The sequence below is a fragment of the Borostomias antarcticus genome (genome assembly GCF_949987555.1).
Source record: "Borostomias antarcticus genome assembly, chromosome: 16".
In the NCBI taxonomy this organism is placed as follows: Eukaryota; Metazoa; Chordata; class Actinopteri; order Stomiiformes; family Stomiidae; genus Borostomias; species Borostomias antarcticus.
This window is the reverse complement of record NC_140249.1, coordinates 15622677-15645176: the sequence shown is the minus strand read 5'-3', so window position 1 is coordinate 15645176 and position 22500 is coordinate 15622677. Positions and strand designations below refer to the sequence as shown.

Sequence of the window (22500 nt, the reverse complement as noted above, 5' to 3'; positions counted from 1 at the left end):
GTGTGTGTGTGCGTCTATTTGTGTTCAGTGTTTGCGTGTGTGTCTGTGTCCATGTGTGTGTGTTCATCTACACTTATAAGTGTGTGTAGTTTGGTTGGAGGTTAAATTCCGAGATGTGTTTACAGGGTTGAAAGTAATTGCTGAAAATGTGTGTTAAGTCTGTGAACTATGTAGTGCTGAGTCATGGAGTTGGACCGGTCAACTGCTTTTCAACATTTTTATTATTTTCCTGATTTTTAAAACCGGGCTCGATGATGTCATGAGGCCCTACATATCCTTGTGAGCGCACATTGTGATGCGTACAATGATGCGTTGAAACTCAACTAGGCCAGTCTTGAGAAATGGTCTATACAGCAAAACGAGCTGCTTTTGAACTAGGTTCTCTAATTGTTTTGAATGTTTATTTTTATTCAGGTTATTGTGCATGCTTAATGAGACACTAGACTTTGATGTGATGCTATTTATGCATTTTTACTATTTCAAACCAAGTTCACGGTCTCTTTGAGTGAAGCCGGTGTGAGCTGGAGGCTCTGTAGTAGGTTGTGTATTTCATGCAGCTCATCTTCTTCTCTGACCATATTTCATTCTTTCAGCATTTACTCATCCATTCATCGTTTACTCTGGGATTTAAATGAATTCACCCTAATAACCAGATGCAGTCTTTCATTTCGAATTGTTCTCTACTTAGGGTCTCTTCTGATCTCTCTCTCTCTCTCTCTCTCTCTCTCTCTCTCTCTCTCTCTCTCTTCCTGGATAGACCAGAGTTGGAGGAGAGAATATCTAATAACATTCATAAGAGTGTGAAATGCCAGATATGACGTGGGTTTACAGCTATTTTTATTCTGTTTTACTCTCTGTCAGCGACTGGTGTGTGAGGACCATCTCCAGAGCAATCGCATCTTTGAGGATGCAAGAGTGATGTGTGTGTCTATCTGTCTATCCGTCAGCGTGCCTGTCTGTCTGAGTGATTTATTGCCTCTGTGTGTGTGCGTGTGTGTGTGTGCGTGTGTGTGTGTGCGTGTGTGTGTGTGTGTCATTCTGTCTGTCTGTGTTGATCTCTGTGAGTCTAGCGGGGTCTAGGGGGGTATCTGTCATACCAGAGATGAGCTTTGAGCTGAGCAGCAGCGGAGGGGGAGGGGCAGTGAGTGATTGACAGCTACTGTATGACACCTCCATCACAGGCCTTCCTCATCACAGCCAATCAGGACTAATCAGACAGGACATATTGTACTCAGCCCTGACACTGATGCCAAGAGACTGCTTTGACACTTTCTCTCTCTCTGTCTCTCTCTCTCTTTCTCCCTCCCTCCCTCTGCATCTCTCTCCTCTGCTCTGCCTTTCTCTCCCTGGCCTTTCCCCTATCTCCTCTCTCTCTTTCCCACTCTCTCTGGCTCTCTCTCTACCTCGGGTTCAAGACTAGAATGTGTTACCATTACACCTTTAGGCAAACATGATATCTAACCACATCGTGCGGCTGTGATTGCTGCCAGCCGCCCTCTGCTGAAATAAACAGCATGAGACAGATAGAGGTACGTTCGTACGGGATAATACATGACGAGGTGTGCTGTTATCGGAAAATAATGCACAGCACGGGGGCTAATTATCACAGTTTGCCTCTGCGAAGCGCATTATTTTTGGATAACAGCAAACCTCGGAGCGTATAATCCCTTACATATAGCACCCAGGAGGGTATTATTCCCTTATACTGTACCATGGCCAAAGACAAAAAAACTTGCCATTTACTCACATTTTCTACATTAAAATATGAAAAAAAATTGTTATTTATGCTTTCCTCACTTCTGAGTTTCATTATAGTCCTTCTGCGCTAAATCGTGTTGCTATGGAATTACAAATGGTACATCATAGTCCCTGGAGGAACAGAGATGACATCCCATAGTTAACATGGGTTTGGAACCTTAAGTGAAACGGAGAGTGTCCACACACACAAATAAAATGGCGTCGCTAAGAGCTCGTTCGATTTTTCTGAAACTTTGTACATCAGTAGAAGGGCATACCTAAAGAAATACGAAGCTGATTGGCCACAGGGTAACGCTATAACAAGCTAAAATGCTTAAAAGTGGCAAAAACGATAGGTTTTTATAGGCTGTGATAGGTTTTGATAGGCTGTGATAGGTTTTGATAGTTTGATATGCTGTGATAGGTTTTGATAGGCTGTGATAGGATTTGAGAGGCTGTGATAGGTTTTTATAGGCTGTGATAGATTTCGATAGGCTGTGATAGGGTTTGACAGGCTGTGATATAGGCTGTGATCTGTGTTTTGACAGGCTGTGATAGGTTTTGATAGGCTGTGATAGGTTTTGACAGGCTGTGATCTGTTTTGACAGGCTGTGATCTGTTTTGATAGGCTGTGATAGGTTTTGTCAGGCTGTGATCTGTTTTGATAGGCTGTGATAGGTTTTGACAGGCTGTGATCTGTTTTGATAGGCTGTGATAGGTTTTGACAGGCTGTGATCTGTTTTGATAGGCTGTGATAGATTTTGACAGGCTGTGATCTGTTTTGATAGGCTGTGATAGGTTCCGGTCGGTGATTTGGCAGGACTGAATATGGACAGCGGATGAGGCCGTGACCAGTTCCTATTGATGTTGCCGTGGCAGCAGGGACAGTCCAGTCTGATCGAGGGCTCCAGAGAGAGCAGACAGAAGCTCACTTATCTGGCCCCCGGGTAATACTAGTTTTTTGCTTTCCTCTGGAATATGTAGGGGTGGGTCGTATACCCACCTCCGTTGTTCTCTGTAAAGCGCATTGTGTTGCCTCTGGGTATGAAATGTGCTATACAAATAAAGCTTGGATTGAAAGCTTTGATTGATTGACAGATCTCCTGACCCTCCAGTACCTCCTCTCTCTCAGCTATCGCCCTCAAACACTCTGTATCGGCCAACGCCAACCATAACATGAGCTGTATCACCAAGCCCATTTAACATCGCCTTTATCAACGGTGCCTTCTCAACCCTCTCTACTCCCTGTCTCTCTCTCTCTTGATCTCTCAAACACACACTCAACAACCCAATCACACTCACGTACTAAACCCAACCCCACCTCCCCACACACACATGGTCATAATCACATTAGAGTTGATGGTGTGAAGCTGCTGTGTACATACACATCTAATCACTCATCACACCCGTCTGATTGTCTCTCTGTTTGATGTATCTCCAGACGGTTTGTATTCCAGTCTGGGAGATGACTTGGAGTCGTTCTCTATCCGAGGTGCCGTTGACAGAAGCTCGCCTACATTATTGTTCTTCTCTCCTCCGTTTGTCTGCCATCACCTCATCAGGCCGCCAGCAGGGCTAGCTCTCTCTCTATCTCTCTCTCCCTGTCTCTCTGTCTCTCTCTCCCTGTCTCTCTGTCTCTCTCTCTCTCTCTCTCACTCTCTCTCTCTCTCTCTCTCTCTCTGTCTCTCTCTCTCCCTCTCTCTCCCTCTCTCTCTCCCTCCCTCTCTCTCTCTCCCTCTCTCTCTCTCTCTCTCTCTCTCCCTCTCTCTCTCCCTCTCTCCCTCTCTCTCTCTCTCTCTCACTCTCTCTCTCACTCTCTCTCTCTTTCTCCCCCCCACCTCTCTCTCATACAGTATGCTCTGTCTCTCTCTCCTTCACTCTCTCTCTCCCTCATTCTCATATTCCGTTGTTAAGCTCAAAGGTCTCCCTGAATTATTTACCTGGAGAGAAATAACGGCCCCCGCCTCGACATAGTTTAGTGTGTCACGGCGGCGAGGCTTCAGCCGCGACTCGTCCGGTTTCAGCCGGAGACTGACAGACAGTCATCCCGAACAGACAGACAGTCATCCCGAACAGACAGGCAGTCACCCCGAACAGACAGACAGTCACCCCGAACAGACAGACAGTCACCCCGAACAGACAGACAGTCATCCCGAACAGACAGACAGTCATCCCGAACAGACAGACAGTCACCCCGAACAGACAGGCAGTCACCCCGAACAGACAGGCAGTCACCCCGAACAGACAGGCAGTCACCCCGAACAGACAGGCAGTCACCCCGAACAGACAGGCAGTCACCCCGAACAGACAGGCAGTCACCCCGAACAGACAGACAGTCACCCCGAACACACGAAAGTCACCCCGAACAGACAGACAGTCACCCCGAACAGACAGGCAGTCACCCCGAACAGACAGACAGTCACCCCGAACAGACAGACAGTCACCCGAACAGACAGGCAGTCACCCCGAACAGACAGGTAGTCACCCCGAAAAGACAGTCATCCCGAACAGACAGACAGTCACCCCGAACAGACAGACAGGCACCCCGAACAGACAGACAGTCACCCCGAACAGACAGACAGTCATCCCGAACAGACAGACAGGCACCCCGAACAGACAGGCAGTCACCCCGAACAGACAGACAGTCACCCCGAACAGACAGGCAGTCACCCCGAACAGACAGGCAGTCACCCCGAACAGACAGGCACCCCGAACAGACAGACAGTCACCCCGAACAGACAGGCAGTCACCCCGAACAGACAGGCAGTCACCCCGAACAGACAGACAGTCACCCCGAACACACAGACAGTCACCCCGAACAGACAGACAGTCACCCCGAACACACAGACAGTCACCCCGAACAGACAGGCAGTCACCCCGAACAGACAGACAGTCACCCCGAACAGACAGACAGTCACCCTGAACAGACAGGCAGTCACCCCGAACAGACAGGCAGTCACCCCGAACAGACAGACAGTCACCCCGAACAGACAGACAGTCACCCCAAACAGACAGGCAGTCACCCCGAACACACAGACAGTCACCCCGAACAGATAGGCAGTCACCCCGAACAGACAGACAGTCACCCCAAACAAGTCTTCGGCGCGGACGTGTCCACGCTTCACACAGAGCCAAACCCCACAACACAAACGTCATAACGCTACGCCGGGCGAAAAGGGTCTGTGTCCTGGAATATCCAAACTAGATATTTGTCATCTGGAGAATATCAGAATTCCGGAATGGGAACGTATTGGTGTACAGTGTGTTAGGACTCTGTATATTCTGAATATCATCAATATAGTCATAGCACGCTGTATACCGGTGTGTTCCCATTCCTGAGTTCTGCTCTGGACATGACAAAGATCCCATTTGGATATCCTCAGATACAGACCCTTTTCGCCCAGTGCTAGAACGGTCGGTGTTCAGGTGTCTTCCTGCCTGGGTTTAGCAAGGGCTAGGCAAGGACTGATCCTAGATCTGCTGGTCTCCCGGCCCTTTGATAGCTATGCAAACCCCTTCTAATGTACAGCCAGGGGCCAGTCCAGACTTTGGTACTGTACCTCCTAAGGTGCCCAAACTTTAGCGGTACCAGAATGTTAATAGGTTCAATATCAAAAAATGAACACACGTTTATTTGTTATTTGTTTATCCATCAATCCATCGTCATCCGCTTATCCGGTGTTTATTTGTTTATTTGAACGATCCCCATTAACTTATGCCACAGCAGTTTGCTAGTCTTCCTGGGGTCCACACACAATCAACATTACTGTACAACAAAAAATGCATTAATACAGTAAATAAATATAACAAGTTATAATTAAAATTTACAAACAATCGTTCAATTATAGATACAGTTAAACATATAAAAACAGAGAATAGAAAACCCAGAGATAAATGAATTATTATCCTATACAAACATGATAACAAAAAGCAAACTTCTCTCCAATGAAAATAAGCATCCCATCAACCAAAATAAACAACAGCCTCAGTAGGGGCGTGTTAAGCCTCTTTTTGTTTTTTGCTAGCTCTATAAAGTACTGTTATTTTTAGGAAGTTAGTTTGTTGATTGGCTTGCATAATATTACCATTGCCAGCCTTTCTAGTATTTTTGGCTATGGACATGTGTTTGCTAAAAAATGTCAGTGTGCTTGAGGCTAGCCTCTTTTCCACATGAAACCACATTAGGCTAGAGTGCATCTTCTGAGTGCTAGTTCTGATAGAGCAGCCCAGAACAAGCCTAGCCCTATTCTGAGCAACTTGTAATAATGACAGTTCTCTATTTGAGGCTGAGGCCCAAACCACCGAACAGTAATCCAGGTGGGATAGAGTTAATGATCCAGAGACTTGTTCCAGGAAATGGGGTGGTACGTAAGGTGCACATTGTCTCGTGATATAAATGCCTAGACCCATTTTTTTTCAATGATTCTATCTATATGCCTAAAGGGAAGAATTGGAGACAGAGAGGGATTAAAAAAGAGAAACAATGCAGTCATTTTGGTCCTGTAGAGCAGTGGTTCTCAAACCTTTTGTGCCCAAGGCACACCAAAGGGCAAGCCAAAATCTCTAGGCACACCTATGTTCATATCCATGCAAAATAGCCCCTATAACACGTGCTATTACTCTTATGACTCACTGTTAATTTTTATTATTGCCTATTTGCTAATGCCAAACAATACAAACATCTATATAACTCAAAATATTTATTAACAAAATAGCCTGAGACAGCAGTAGGCTTATCCCTGGTGTACAGTAATCACTCTTTGCAGAGAGAAGGCCTGAGAATGAAAACTAATTTGAACAGGAACTACTTAACACAATTCAACTGAGTATGCATTCAGTTAAAAAATAAAATAAAAATTAAGTCTAAAATTGTGTGGTGAGTATGCAGGTGAGGCAAGCAGGATGAACTGGAATGGGATCCTGGAAGCACAGCACAAAAGCACAGAAAAAAAGACTATTAATCTTTTAGAAATGTTTCATAAATATATCTTATTATCTATTCATCATTTATGTATATACACGTTGATGATTATTTAATTATGAATGGATAGTTATTGAAATGAGGCTAACAGATCTTTATTATAATGTGTTACCAAATTGTAGGCCTAATTAGCCTATAATGTGTTAAAGAAATTATAAATGTAATTTAAAATTGATTCAGTAACATTTACTATTATCAATAGGTTTTGCCTACTTACAAGCTAGTGAGACACATGTGCCTGTCGCTGGCCGCAGATTTTCTAAATCCTTGGTGGTACTGAAGAGAAGGCCACTCGCAAGTCCTGTTCAACAGAGAGGCGCGACCTTCTCTTGTTCTTCATATACACCAGAGTAGAGAACGCCAGCTCAGACAGGTAGGTAGTGGGGAACTGAAGAAGTTGCTCAATAGCGTGGCTGGAGATGGTTGGGTACTCTGATGCAGAAGCCAACCAAAACTGATCCAGAGGGAGCTCACTCAATTTGAGTTTCAGTGTGCGGTCCATACGGAGCTCTGCACATTCCTCTCTCTCTCTCAAAGTGAGATTTTCTGTTGATGCTTCCTGGTTGAATGGGTCTTGAATTCAGTCATAGTCCTCGATGTCGTCCACACGTGGGAAGTAGCGCTCAAACCTCTCTTTTAATGTCTTAAGGTGCGCGGCAAATACTACGCGCTCTCCGTCTGCCTGGGGCGAGGCTGATGTCAGTGGGAACATTTCAAATTCGATTTTGAACTACTCCAGCCAATCCAAATAAAATATTTACCCGGGCCATGAACTAATAATAAATTAACCATAATAATTATTATTTATTTATTTATTATTATTATTTGACATAAATTGTCACAAAATTGCACGGCACACCCGGACTTGCCTCACGGCACACTAGTGTGCCGCGACACACCATTTGAGAACCACTGCTGTAGGGAGCGCTCTGCTGCGTTGTCCTCAGCTAAACCACCCCGGCCCCACTCTGAAACTCTCTCTCTCTTCTCCCTCTAAACCACGCTGGTCTCACTCTGAAACTCTCTCTCTCTTCTCCCTCTAAACCACGCTGGTCTCACTCTGAAACTCTCTCTCTCTTCTCCCTCTAAACCACCCCGGTCTCACTCTGAAACTTTCTCTCTCTTCTCCCTCTAAACCACGCTGGTCTCACTCTGAAACTCTCTCTCTCTTCTCCCTCTAAACCACGCTGGTCTCACTCTGAAACTCTCTCTCTCTTCTCCCTCTAAACCACGCTGGTCTCACTCTGAAACTCTCTCTCTCTTCTCCCTCTAAACCACGCTGGTCTCACTCTGAAACTCTCTCTCTCTTCTCCCTCTAAACCACGCTGGTCTCACTCTGAAACTCTCTCTCTCTTCTCCCTCTAAACCACCCCGGTCTCGCTCTGAAACTCTCTCTCTCTTCTCCCTCTAAACCACCCCGGTCTCGCTCTGAAACTCTCTCTCTCTTCTCCCTCTAAACCACACTGGTCTCACTCTGAAACTCTCTCTCTCTCTCCTCCCTCCTCGTCTCCAAATTGGCTAGACAGAGGAAGCGCTTAAATGATTTAAATAGGAAAGAAAACCTTTGTGGAGCACAGGTCAGTCAGAGGGGCTTATTAGGCCCCCCTCTTCAAAGCGAGGAGACTGTGCGATAGCGGAGGTTGGGCACACAGAGAAGAGCTGCTCATGTCACAGTGGGTCTGATCTCTGGTACTTTGTTTGATGTATTTATAAAGCATTTAACTGAATTATAAATTGCCTTGAGACTTTGGAAGAGATTGTAGTGCGAGCCCACACACACCCGCACACACACACACACACACACACACACACACACACACACACACACACACACACACACACACACACACACACACACACACACACACACCGATCCAATTACTCCAAGTTGCCAGATTAATTAAATATCACCACCAGTTTGAAATCCTGCTGGATTTGGTTCTGCTGTCAAGGGAACAGGAAGGTTCCTTGTTGATAGGAAGTTATTTCTGAAGCGCTTGCGACTGTGGGCAGGACCTCTCTGTTTCCATGGAGAGCAGTTCTCAGTTTACGGCTCCTGTAGAAGACATGGTACTGTACTCTATTGTCACATATATTGTCACTTTACTGTCACATATATTGTCACTTTATTGTCAGATATATTCAATTTATTGTCACATATATTGTCCCTTTATCGTCACATACTGTCCAGTTGTCCAGCCCATGATACTGGACTAGGACAGTCACCAGTGCTGTTCATAATGAGCCTCTGACCCTCTGGAGATTCATTTATTTGATTGATAGATTGATTGATTGATTGATTGACTTTATTCGACAATATATAAAATATAAAAAAATATTCTGTATGTACAGTCACAGTGAAATGCTGCTGCCGGCTCCGAGATGTGCTCATTACAGATAGGTTACACAGATAGGTTACACAATTCACACATTATACATGCAGTACCCCGGGGATGTGTTATGTGGGGGGGACTGTGCTACTGTATCTGCGTTGGCAATGGTGCGCATGGGTGCGTGCAGTGACAGCAGTGATGGTGGCGCTTTAATACTGCTTCATAAATAGCAAATATCAAGCCTTGAAGATCTAACTTTGAAAGTAAAGTATTTTTGATTCTTAATTAAATACAATTTTAATACTTAGCTTCTCAATCCTATGCTGTGCTTCTCCACTGTGCTGACTCACTCAGTAGCTACTACTGGGCTGACTCAGTCAAGCAAACAAACAATGTTTATTTGTCATACAGTGGAATTTTCACAGCACACGGTGATGAGACCCACACACACACACACACACACACAGTGACGGGGGGGGGTGCTGACAGATAATTAGTATTTTGATTGTCGCGCGAGTTGTTGACGGGGGGGGCTGACAGCTGACAGAGTTGTGTTTTTATTGTGTCGCACGAGCTTAAGTATACTTATAGCTTCACATGTACCAACAACAAATTCGACCGACATTGGTCGTGTGGTGGTCATCATTACATTAAATCCATTTACATCCTAGCGTCTAGCTTGTTAAGTAGGTGGGCAGTCGCCTAATTTATGCTCAGCTGTTTGGCGCTGTATGAGACTTGCTTCACAAATAAATGCAAGTTATAGTTTATCAACTGAGGCTTAGGGGGCAAACAATACACTTGTTTCGTTTATGTGTTACCTGGCTGGTTAGCTGTCATCACTCGGGCACTCTGGATGGGGAAAGGGCAGTGGGGGAGTAGCGAGCCTCCGTTTTTGTCCGCTTTTCGCATTTACCGTTGACAAAGGAAGAGAGGGAGGGGAGGGGCACGGTGTGTGCGGGGGGGGGCTGGCAAAATTACAATGCATTTTGGGGCATTATTATTACAAGCTTTTAATCGAGAATCGATCGATGTCACCATGGGCCACATACAGTAGGCCTACACTGTTAAAGAAAAAAAGAAAAAGTAACTTTCAAAAGGGCACTTGCCTTGTCCAGAGGCACCACCTCGTGTCTATCTGTGCACGTCCCTGCACACACACACACACACACACACACACACACACACACACACACACACACACACACACACACACACAGAGTGACAGAAGTGTCTACCAATGAATTGTTTCTCTGCTCTTCACCCATCTCGTCGTCCTTCCCCCAAGGGCAGCCGGGAGCAGACAGTAGCAGCGTGCATGCTGGGACGCGTCTGGGGACCAACCAAGTGCTCCTGTCCGTCGGACAGCGTTAGCGATCTGTTCTTCTGTATGCTTTTCATATTGGGCTCTTTATGGGGGAAACCCTTGCGAACACGGGGAGAACATGCAAACTCCACACAGAAAGGCCCAGAGACCTTCTTGCTGTGAGGTGACAGTACTAGGTACTGCGCCACCGTGCCGCACGTGAGCGTTTTCGGGGCTCAGTGTCTTGCTCAAGGACACGTTGGCACACTCCGGAAGCTGGGATCGAACCGGGGACCTTGCCGCCACTCTACCTCCTGAGCTACGTGCCTCCCAGTTGTAGAATAAAAACACTGTCAAGTTTATCAAACTCAACCTACGATAGATGAAGCCATGGTCAGATTACCTAAAGCTAATTAACTACTGTAGCTAAAATAATAACTTTCCTTATTATTATTTCCTACATTCCATAAGCATATACAGTAGTCTATTTATTTTATATAGACAGCTACCTACAGTATATCTGCTTATCCTGGTTTTCAAAGTGTGAGGCGCACCTCCCCTGGGGGGCGCCAGAGGGCTTCAAGGGAGGCGCAGAGAACCGAGGCTAGAGAAACTAACTAACCTGTAATGCGATTCTATGTTTTTGAATGAAATGTGATTTTTTGAAAGAAAAAAATCAGAAAATAATGAGAGAGGTGTGTCAAATTTGAGGACATTGCAGGCTGTAAATTCAGTAAATGTAGCCTCCCCACCGTTCTAGTTCTAACCCTGCGTGGAAATAGCAAACAGAAGCTTCAAAAATATGACGAGCGTACCTACATAAACTCGGTGTTGTTAGAAAACATTGCTTAATCGCTATATCACCAACTCCAAGGTATACTTTTGCATAAAATAATCGTCTGGCTCCCTATCCCATGCCGTGAGCATGACGTTACACCACTTCACACACCACTAATCTGACTAGCTAACCGACTCGCAGGCAGAGCCAAAGACCCAGGCCAGTGAAAGCGAAGACTCAGCGTCATTTTAAAAAACGTTTGGGAACCTAAGTGCCGGGGCTGAGTACCGGGGAGCCCCGGCCCAATTTAACCCCTGAAGTTAAATTAATTTAACCCCTATAAAGATAAGATACTGGAATGGATGGATTATGTCCATGCTCTATATAAGGAACAATGAGGAACTGTTTGTTCCTCTAATGACGAATGACTGGCACCTATAAGTGAGAAAGATGTAAATGAATATGAATACTAGGCTTCTGCTTTCATCCTAGTTTTCTGGCTTCCTCTCTCACTCTCTCCTGCTTTATAGAAGGCATAATTACTCCCACTCGACGCAGCTTGCGCTGTTTTGCCTGTTAACACAGAGACCCTAGAAGTCAAATTGTGTCGCACTGCAATTAGTACTTGTCAGTCAGATGATCTCTTCAAGCACAACTATTTTCATATCTTTGTCCACAGCAATCTTCAAGTGGAATGTTTCTCATTTGATAATAGTGTCTTCGACCTAGCCTTGTTGTTTGGATATCACACTGGCTTTATACCTGTCTGAGACACTCTTGAGTTTTGATTGAATGACTTGATCTTTCCTCAAAACTGAAGTTTGATCCAGACCCTTAGTGTATGTGAAGTAGATTTCTTTATCCAAGTTAAATCCTCCCATGGTCTGGTAGAACAGAGAGAGGTCAGTTACTGATAGAGAAGTGGTGTTTTTGCTCAGTTACTGACAGAGAAGTGGTCTGTTTGGTCAGTTACTGATAGAACAGAGGTCTGTTTGCTCAGTTACTGATAGAGAAGTGGTCTGTTTGGTTAGTTACTGATAGAATCACTATTTGTACTTACAACATTCTGAACACATTCATGCCAAGTTAATATAATATCTACATTGTGTCTGCTACTTAGGTTTCCCCAACAATATAGAAAAGTACAGTACTGTATTATACAGTACACTATGTATTAATACATGCTTGTAGAAACACATCCATCTGCTTTCTCATTAGAACGAGTAGAGAGCCTACTGTACTGTTCTGTGGTGGTTAGCATGAGAAATGAGAGCTGGATAATAATGTAATTACTCCACGGCGGGTATTAACTTTAACATCGCAGATGACAGGGAATTAAATTATATGATTGGTCTGGATTGGGAACTGACTGTACTGAGCTCATCATGGGGGAGGAGTTTGAGGAATGACCTCTGACCCGCTAAAAGCAGAACGTTGGACATTGCCCTCAGCCGATGGGGGAATGGTTCATCGCCCCCCACCTGGCCACGCTGGAGGACCCTAGATCGACACCTGTTCATTAGAATGCGCGGCGTGCGACAGGCTTACGTGCGTCCGGCACACGTGTACCAGAGCCCACCACCGGGGGGTGCTCGCCATAATTCATTTTTCCCATTGCTAGGTACATTTGGCTTTGTACGTAGAAAACTATGCTTGGTGTTTCGGTAAAAGTACTGTAGTCTGTTCTAATCAAGATGCTGTCCACTTTTCACATCCACAGAGTTCAGAGCTTGAGGTGTTTTTTAGTGCTTGTCTCAAAGTTAACTGTTAGAGGGACAGTTAGTTCTGAGCCTCGTTAGACCATCCCGATCTTGCGAGCTCAGCTCACGCTGTTTGACTTGGCACATCAGTCTGGCAAAGAGTGATCTAGAAATCCGGTTGTGAATGATCAGAAAACAATCGGCCAATCAACGTTCTATGAGGAAATACTAGCAGCTACGCTGGGCGTGGTTAACAACAGTGAGAAGAAACTCATTCTAAAACTCATTCTAAAATGTCGGTTAGGCAACGTAAGGTTAGCGTAGATGCTGCTGTAGCATCAGTTATATTATTGAAAGAAAAGTAAAGAATGACACTGAAGGGTTTTTCTCTGCTGAAAATATGTTTTTGCTCTTCTCCCAACTGGCTTCGGTAAGGTTTTGATTTACTCGTGATCAACAGGGTTCGTCCAATCACCTGCCGAGTAGTTTTGAAAGTGCCTTTCCTTTTCCAAACAGTTTCCAACTAAGCTTTTTTGTGTGAAACAAACCATCTGGCGAGTGTCAGGTTAGTTAGTTCCTACTTGTTGCCTGGTTTTGTTTGCGCCACTAGGGGTAGACATTGAGCTTTGCTAGTTCCTCTGGGTGCTACTGTATTAGCCTCGCATCACCAGTCTCTCCTCGGGGAGGAGAGCCTGGTGTCTATTTACTTCACTGCCTTAAGCCCGCCCCTTCTTCCGGCTCGAGCCTGTAGAGCCCGCCTCCTACTTCCGCTGGCTTTATTTACATCGATGGAAGAAAACATGGACATAACCTGAAGAAATATTTCAAGAAGTCATGGAAGAAGTGTGCCGGATACATAATATCACACATTTGAAGCCACTGCAGCGTCTTAGCCTCCGGAATTATAGATACAACAACTGTTCTTCTTCCGGTCCAGACCGGAAGATTATGAGATGCATCATCCTAGGCGCTTCCCCTCTAGACCGGCGAAACAACTGCAAACGAGACCCAGACTAGAAAGAGACAGGCCCTAGACTAGAAAGAGTCCGGTCCCAGACTAGAAAGAGACAGGCCCCAGACTAGAAAGAGATAGGTCCCAGACTAGAAAGAGTCCGGCCCCAGACTAGAAAGAGACAGGCCCCAGACTAGAAAGAGACAGGCCCCAGACTAGAAAGAGACAGGCCCCAGACTAGAAAGAGACCGGCCCCAGACTAGAAAGAGACAGGCCCCAGACTAGAAAGAGACCGGCCCCAGACTAGAAAGAGACAGGCCCCAGATTAGAAAGAGACAGGCCCCAGACTAGGGTGCTATGGAGTTCCACGACAGAGATCAGAGGGTGACCAATGGTAGGTGAGGAGCAACCAGGGAGAAAATCCCAATACACTCCTTTTTTATGGTTTTTGTCTAACCTTTTGTCCAGCTTTGCTTTACAGTGCAATCAGTTTGGTAGAGCAGGCGAATGTAACATAAAGGTCAGCAGTGGCATGACTATCAGACTACACCAACCAAATCCTTTCATTTAGCTGCAAACGGTTGGACATGTCAAAAATATCACAAGCACGAATGAAACAGGCGTGTGGTCTATAAGAAATCCGTGGGTGGACCTTGCTCGATATGGACGGCACGTTCAGAGTACAAACAAAACTTTATGTACAGTACAACTGTACTACTACACAACACTTCGAATATTGGTCACCGCCTCCCCCTCCCCCAGAACCCTAGATATCGGGTATCAAACCGGCCACCATGGAGAATGAACGGTGGTGGATATTCTCTGCACTTCTAACAACACTATTCAAGTCCTAACTGCTCAAAACCAGGCTGGCTAGGTTCTGTAGGCTGAGAGGAACTCAATGATGTCCAGGGCCTCGCCGGACAGGCTGGCTCTCCTTTGGATTTCCGTCTAGACTCCGGAACGAACAAGAGAGCTTTATCGCTGGATCTCAGATCAGGCCCTTTTGATATGTAAGGAGTTATAAGATCACACATGCTTGGGTGCAAGACCTTATTAGCAGAATCTTGAAGTCCGCTCTAAAGGTAACTTGGAAGAGTGCAAAGAGGCAAGAATCGGTGGTAATGTGCTCCCCCCTCCCCTCGTGCTCCCTCAAAGGAGGGCCTTGTTTGTGCAGCTTAACGAGGGAGACTCATTAGGCGCGTTGGTATTGAGAGGTCTGGCTCCAGCTGTTTGCCCGCCCTTGTAGCAGCAAGGTTGTTACGTCACGCCAGGCGGGAGCGTGCTGGGGGGGGGGTGGTGGGCGGCTTGGTGGGCTCAGAACCACATTAACACCACGTCCCTGAACACTGGGGTACGCAGCTCTGGGTGGATGGATAGATGGAAGAATGATGGATGAATCGATACGTGTTGGTGGATGGATGGGTGAGTGGAGGGATGGATGGAAGTGTGCATGATGGATGGATAAATGGATGGATGGATGCATGGATGCATGGATGGATGGATGGATGGATGGATGGATGGATGGATGGATGGATGGATGGATGGATGGATGAATGAGTGGATAGATCATAGATGGATGGATGGATGGATGGATGGATGGATGGATGGATGGATGAGTGGATAGATCATAGATGGATGGATGGATGGATGGATGGATGGATGGATGGATGGATGGATGGATGGATGGATGGATGGATGGATGGATGAATGAGTGGATAGATCATAGATGGATGGATGGATGGATGGATGGATGGATGGATGGATGGATGGATGAGTGGATAGATCATAGATGGATGGATGGATGGATGGATGGATGGATGGATGGATGGATGAATGAATGAATGAATGAATGAATGAATGAATGAATGAGTGGATAGATCATAGATGGATGGATGGATGGATGGATGGATGGATGGATGGAGGGACAGACATACACAGGTAATGAATAGCCCTTAGATTGAAAGTCAACAAGGTAAAATATTAATATAAACGAACAATCAATCAGCATTGTGGTCAGAATTTGATTGATGAGCTTCTTTAATACACAAGCTTCTCTGACAGGCTTTTCAGCAGGGACTTCAATTTATAGTTGGCTGTGATACAGGTAGCATTGAGCCTTTCATCTGCTGAAAAATAAATAGCAAGGAATTCATAAAATATAATATTATACTTGAAATAATGAGTTATTTAGAGTATGGCTGTGATGTCTTGCATACATAATGGAAATACCTCATCATAATATTTATGAAGATGTATATTGTGAATGCACAGTCCAACTAAAATATTAAAAGATACTGTAGGCCAGTTGTTTAAATCATGGTATTGATCTCTTCATGTAGACTAGCTGAGGCAGCATTTCAGCGAGTCTTTGTAAAGTTTCCTCTGCAAACCACCTGATCTTCCAACTCTCCTGGGTCTCCATAAAACCCTCACAATCATAAGTTCCACTTTGTTTGTGTAGCCATTTCACACTCCATTAGAGAAGGTACTGTACTGTGTGTGTGTGTGTGTGTGTGTGTATGTAGCCTCATAGGCCTGTGCAAAAAAATCGATACAGCTGAGCATGGTGACCCCCCCCCCCCCCACCCCAATACTGTAACGATTTTCCAGCCCCTTGTATCGATACATAAAAAAAATAATAGCAGGGGGTGGAGTTGTATTTTCAATTCTATTTTTAAATTGTCAGTAAATTGCTGACTATTGCAGTCCTATCACAATATATTGTATCGCAATGTATCGTGATACAGCCGTATTGGGACCCGGGTATCGTAATACGTCTCGTGCTGTGCGGTCCTCGCCAATACCCAGAATCCCCAGTGCCTCTGGTGGAAGATCTGAGTAGGGACTGCATTTACCATCCTTTATCCCTCCTCCCCCTCGTCCCCACCTCCCCCGGAGGTTACAGAGTTAATGAGAAGTTTGGCCTCTATTCCTCCAGCGCTGTCTCAGACAGTAGAACGTTTGTGACGTCGTCGTAGCTGTTCTACGGGGTGTGAGGCCTGTTTGAAGAGTCTCCGCGGAGCTGTACATTACCTCTCTCTGACACCCGCGCTAAACAGATGAGGCTCCCCTCTCGTTTCACACTGCCTGGCCTCCTCTGGGATTGGACCGTTTTATCCTCTTACAGCTGGACCTCTCCCCTCTCTCTCTCTCTCTCTCCCTCTCGTTCTCTCTCTCTCTCTCTCACTCTCACTCTCTCTCTCTCTCTCTCTCTCACTCCCTCTCGTTCTCTCTCTCTCTCACTCTCACTCTCTCTCTCTCTCACTTCCTCTCGTTCTCTCTCTTTCTCTCTCTCTCTCATTCTCTCTCTCTCTCTCTCTCTCTCTCACTCTCTCTCTCTCACTCTCTCTCATTCTCTCTCTCTCTCTCTCACTCCCTCTTGTTCTCTCTCTCATTCTCTCTCTCTCTCTCTCTCTCTCTCATTCTCTCTCTCTCTCTCTCACTCTCCCTGCCACAGCATACACATTAACAATCCTCTTACCGGGCCGGAGAGAAAGAGGTGCGATATTCCATCTGGGGAGTGTGTCTGAGCCGGAGGGCTGGACAGCAGGTGCATGTCATAGATTACGGTTGTGGGGAGTCAAATGCTAGATTACAGATGAACAGGGAAGAGGGTGATTCCAGAGGGTCTGAACTGCTCCTCGGGCTCGGCCCGGCCCCCCCCTGACTGCCTAATGGTATGTAGGTCTCCACTCAGTAGATTAGAGCAGCGCGTCTCCTAGACTAACGAGGAGCACTCCAGCCAGACTAATAGAGACCATTGTAATTACTTATCGCATAATGTTATGAATGTTTTAGAAACTTGATTTAGAGCGGATTATTGTTTTTGATAATACGTCTGATTAATTATGTCGTTTCTGCAGAAGGGGGTGTCTGTGGAGTGATTAATGAATGGATGGATGGATGGATGAATGGGTGGATGGATGGATGGATGGATGGATGGATGGATGGATGGATGGATGGATGGATGGATGGATGGATGGATGGATATATGTTTATATGCATGTATGGATGGATGGATGGATGTACTGTATATGTATATATGTATGTATGGATGGATGTATGGATGGATGGATGGATGGATGGATGGATGGATGGATGGATGGATGGATGAATGGATGGATGGATGGATGATTGCATTTGCCTCTCTTTCTCTCCATTTGTGGATTCTCTTTTATCTTTTGCAAATCTTTCCCATCTTCTCTCATCTGTACTGCCTCTCCTATCTTTCGTCCCCTCCCTCCCTCCCATGTGACTGGTTTGTTCTGACCCTGTTATCTCGGTGTCCCCCTGCAGGAGGATGAGCCAATCACCGGGGGAGTCAACGACAGAGACCACGCCCACATCAGGAAGTTCCTCAGCCAGAGCCATAAGAAGTTACCATGGAAACCTGAGGCAAGACTGTAGAATAAAATTTGACATCAGTTTCTTTTCTAATTTAGAATTGCATGCCTTACTTCCTGTCTGTGTTCCTTCCATCCTAGGCATCCTTCCTTCCGTCCTTGGGTTCCTTCCTTCCTTCCTTCCTTCCATCCTTGGCATCATTCCTTCTGTCATTGGCTTCCTTCCTTCTGTCCTTAGCTTCCTTCCTTCCTTTCTTGGCTTCCTTCCTTTTGTCCTAAGCATCCTTCCTTCTGTCCTTGGCTTCCTTCCTCAGTCATTATAAAATGACCTCAAGCCTTTATAGATGGGTTCTGTGTTTACAAACAAAGGAGGATGCGCACGCAACCACTAGGCAAAAAGCTAACGTTCCACACATTGAGATAACGTTATAGCTCCATTCAGCTTGTTGATACGGGACTATGAATACTGTACTGTGAATATAAAGTTCATTTGATTTTATTGTCGGATTCATGCTGCCATAGAAACAAATTTACATCAGTGTTTACTTCAGACAAGCTCGTTTTTAGCTAACATTAGCTAAAGATCACAAACACCAACATTGATCCATCCCGGATCATCTCTTGATAGACGATATGTCCAAATGGCCCTGCATTGAATGGCCTCAGATCATGGATGTATTAAGCCTCAGATCTACAGCTATCTAATCGAGAAACCAAGTGTATACGCGCAAGAGTTTACAGGCACACAAGTCAGAGGTCATGCGCCTTTTAAAGATGCTGCCCCTTTTCATTATGCAATTCATAATAGGCCTATCACCTTCATAAACGTTTTCTGCTTTATTAAAAATGCAACATCCTTACCAGATCAACCTCTTACAATGTCTAAAACCTCTCAAGTATAATTATGCTTTTATTAATAAAAGGTAACATGGTTTAAATAATCTATAGGTACCATGCAATGTAATTGAAACACTTCACTGTAACTGAATCATCTGTGCAGATAAGGCTTAAAGTTCACACAACTCTGAGTGAAATTGTTAAAGTTAATGCAATATATAGGCCTTCTCTGATGGTTTTATTTACAATGTTACAGTTATCACACTCAAAGACATTCAGGCGTTGCGAGGGATTTTCCCAAAAGCTGCAGTTTTAACCAGCATAGCCACTGCAGACTCTGACACTGACACAGCTTCAGAAGAGCCAAACAATGTGTAGTTGCTGTATCAGTGTTTTCATCTGCAACACAGAAGTTTTACTTATTTATTTACATCATTCCTATTCCATTATATCATTCACATATGCACACAAAATGCTGACTAACTGACTGAGTTCAAATGGGGACAAGTAAGCTATATCTACGACATGTAGGCCTAACAGTCAAGGTAATTGATGAGACGAGTATACGCGCGCGCACACACACACAGCAGATCAGAAGTCAGCATACCAGGCTTTGATCTCCACACTCATTTACTACAGTAAATATATACCCTCATATCATCATCATCATATACTGGGATCTGGACTGGGGAGAGAGAGCGGGAGAGAGAGAGAGGAGGGAGAATGAGAGAGGGAGAGAGAGACACACACACATTACAGTTTCCTCTAATATGAGCAGTAAAACTTACATTCATGATTTTCAGGAGGACCATCAACCTCCAGGGTTGCATCTTGGCTCATGTGAGTCCAGGTTTTCCCGTCTGCGCTTTCTGACATATCTAAATACACCACAACCAGAAATTAGTATTTCATTTTGACTATAGTCTACAAGCTAACCCAACTCCCCAAATGCAAAAACATTTCACAACTTGATATAAGTTATCGATGTCTCCCTTGCATAGGACTGCTCACTGTTGGTGGCATAAGAAAATCTAGAAGGGACAAAATCTATCTGGACTTTCACAGTCCATCGATGGTTCTCCTGACAAGAAAACCAGTCAGTGGTGGGTCATGAGAAGGGGCTTCACAAGAATGTACACTAACATTAGCTAATTCAGAGTAACTGGAAACAAACACTGTAATAATTATTAGTATTTTTTAGAAATGGCAGGCTACTTAGAACAATGACTGTTTCATCACCCACAATTCTAGTTAACATTAGCTGGTTGTGGTGTCAGCTAGTAAACGTTAGGGCTAGCTAACGTTCAGCTGCGCTAGCTAGCGCTAGCTGATAGATTAGTAGGTAGCTAACGTTAGCTACGTTACTAACTAATTTCAACTGGCTCCTAGATGTGAATATTTAAATCTTATATTACCGGTAAGTAAACAAATAAATAGCTAAACCAACAGTCAAATCAATGTAATTTGCTGAGAAAAAACCCTCCGAGGTGACGTTAGCTAGATAAGATGAAGTGCGCACCACACAAAAAAGTGTGAGTGTTTGTTGGACCATCGGGTCCCCAATCTGCTCTCTTTATGGCTTTAAGCCACAGCTTTCGGCGGTTCCTCTAAAAATGGAGACATCTCGAGGGGATGCTGAAGAATCTGAGGCCATCATCTTGTCCTTTTCTGTTTGTACAGTTCACAGCACAGCAGCTTTGAGGCATAATTAGTTACATGAAACGGAGCTCCTGGCTACTGTAGCTAGCGAGTTTGTTTGCTTTTTGCCTAGAGGCTGCGTGCGCACTCTGCTGTGACGTAGGCGACGAACCCATCTATAAAACATCTGTAGTAAATAAAATTATTGTATTTATTAAATTATGTAGTAGATACAGTATAATATACACCATTATTCACACATCTGTATATATTTACAAAAGTAAATAGTTATTAAGTCTATCTTCAAATTTAATGAGACGACACACACACACACACACACACACACACACACACACACACACACACACACACACAGTACTCTAATTAAACTTGACTGTCTCGCAGGCACTTTATCATGGCCATGGTCTGCTACCGTAGGTGTTTTAGGAGTCTAAATCAGGACGAGATGCCCTTTTAGTTCTGTCTGGCGGCGGTTCTGTCCATCTCAGGGGGCGTTGACATTTCAGGTCCGTTTACGTGCTCCATTTCTCTCATTAATGACCCGGTTCTGAAAATGTTGCCTCCATCAATTCCATCATTATTCAATGAAGAGAGATATTTAGTCTGTGGTTCAGAAAAAGGACACACACTCATACTGTACACACACACAAACGTACACACACACACACAGTTTTGCTGCAACAAAATGGGCAATTAAACACAGAAATGACAGTATGATAAGAAGAGAAGCTTTTGATTTGTAACCTTCTCAGCTCAGAGTTTAATTAGACAGTCAGTTGTGTGTGTGTGTGTGTGTGTGTGTGTGTGTGTGTGCACACGTTTGTACGTGTGTGTGTGTGCGCGTGTGTGTTTGCGCACAGTATCTGTGTCTGTGTGCCACTGTGTTACAATACGTGTGTGTGTGTGTGTGTGTGCGTGTCTACAGCATGCATACTGTAGCTCTCACTGCGCTATCCGTGTTGTGTGTATCTGTGTTGTATGTATCTGTGTTGTGTGTATCCATGTTGTGTGTATCCGTGTTGTGTGTATCTGTGTTGTGTGTATTCATGTTGTGTGTATCCGTGTTGTGTGCATCCGTGTTGTGTGTATCCGTGTTGTGTGTATCTGTTGTGTGTTTCCGTGTTGTGTGTATCCGTGTTGTGTGTATCCGTGTTGTGTGTATCTGTGTTGTGTGTATCCGTGTTGTGTGTATAGAGAATCGAGGCGTTCGTTACCGTTCGTTTTGTCCGGTAGCGGGAGGAGACCAAGAGCTGTTTCTGTCTCGCTCTGAGAATAGCGAGGTCAGAGCGGCCGACTCGGCCGCACAGCGTCGATCGAGACGCGCATCTCCCACGCTACGAGCGCCACGACCCTCCTCCTTCATACCAAATCAACTATTCAATAATGTATGTGTAGAGGCTGTGAGTATGAATACAGTACTCCGAATACCCGGGTGCAGCCTGTCAGTCCTTCTCGAGCGTCTGCCTCTGAGGCGCAGGGGGCTCCAAAAGCCTTTTGACAAGGTCCTGGCTGTTACGTTCGCACGCCGTGTCAAGATGAGCTACGGCTTCCTGGCGACTCCGCTAGCGGTTCGAAGCGAGCGCACGTATCCCGGCGTTTGCCGGCGCTACTGCTAACGTCTATTTAGCAGCGCGGGCCGTGGACGCGTGTCGACGCCCTCTCATCTACGTTTGCTGCAGGAAATGAATGTTAAAGCCACGGGTCTAAATGCGGACGACACCCTCTGCATAATTTAACGTGTTGCTCCCTGATGGGTGAGAAGTCACAGAGCTGAAATAGCAAGCAGTGGAAATAGCTTCGGTGTGGTGGGAGATATTGTGTCAGTGTTAGAATAGATTAGAATGGTGTGTGTGTGTGTGGGGGGGGGGGGG

The 22500-nt window shown here is 45.2% G+C and overlaps 1 protein-coding gene across 1 annotated transcript in view; it reads left to right on the top strand.

The window, feature by feature from the left end:
- Positions 1 to 22500, top strand: part of b4galnt4a (beta-1,4-N-acetyl-galactosaminyl transferase 4a) — a gene marked incomplete at both ends in the record, with an annotated part of 195052 nt that overhangs the window by 98762 nt on the left and 73790 nt on the right. The window contains 1 exon segment of the mRNA XM_084451320.1: positions 18087 to 18185. Within this exon segment, the coding sequence (XP_084307446.1) occupies positions 18087 to 18185 (99 nt within the window).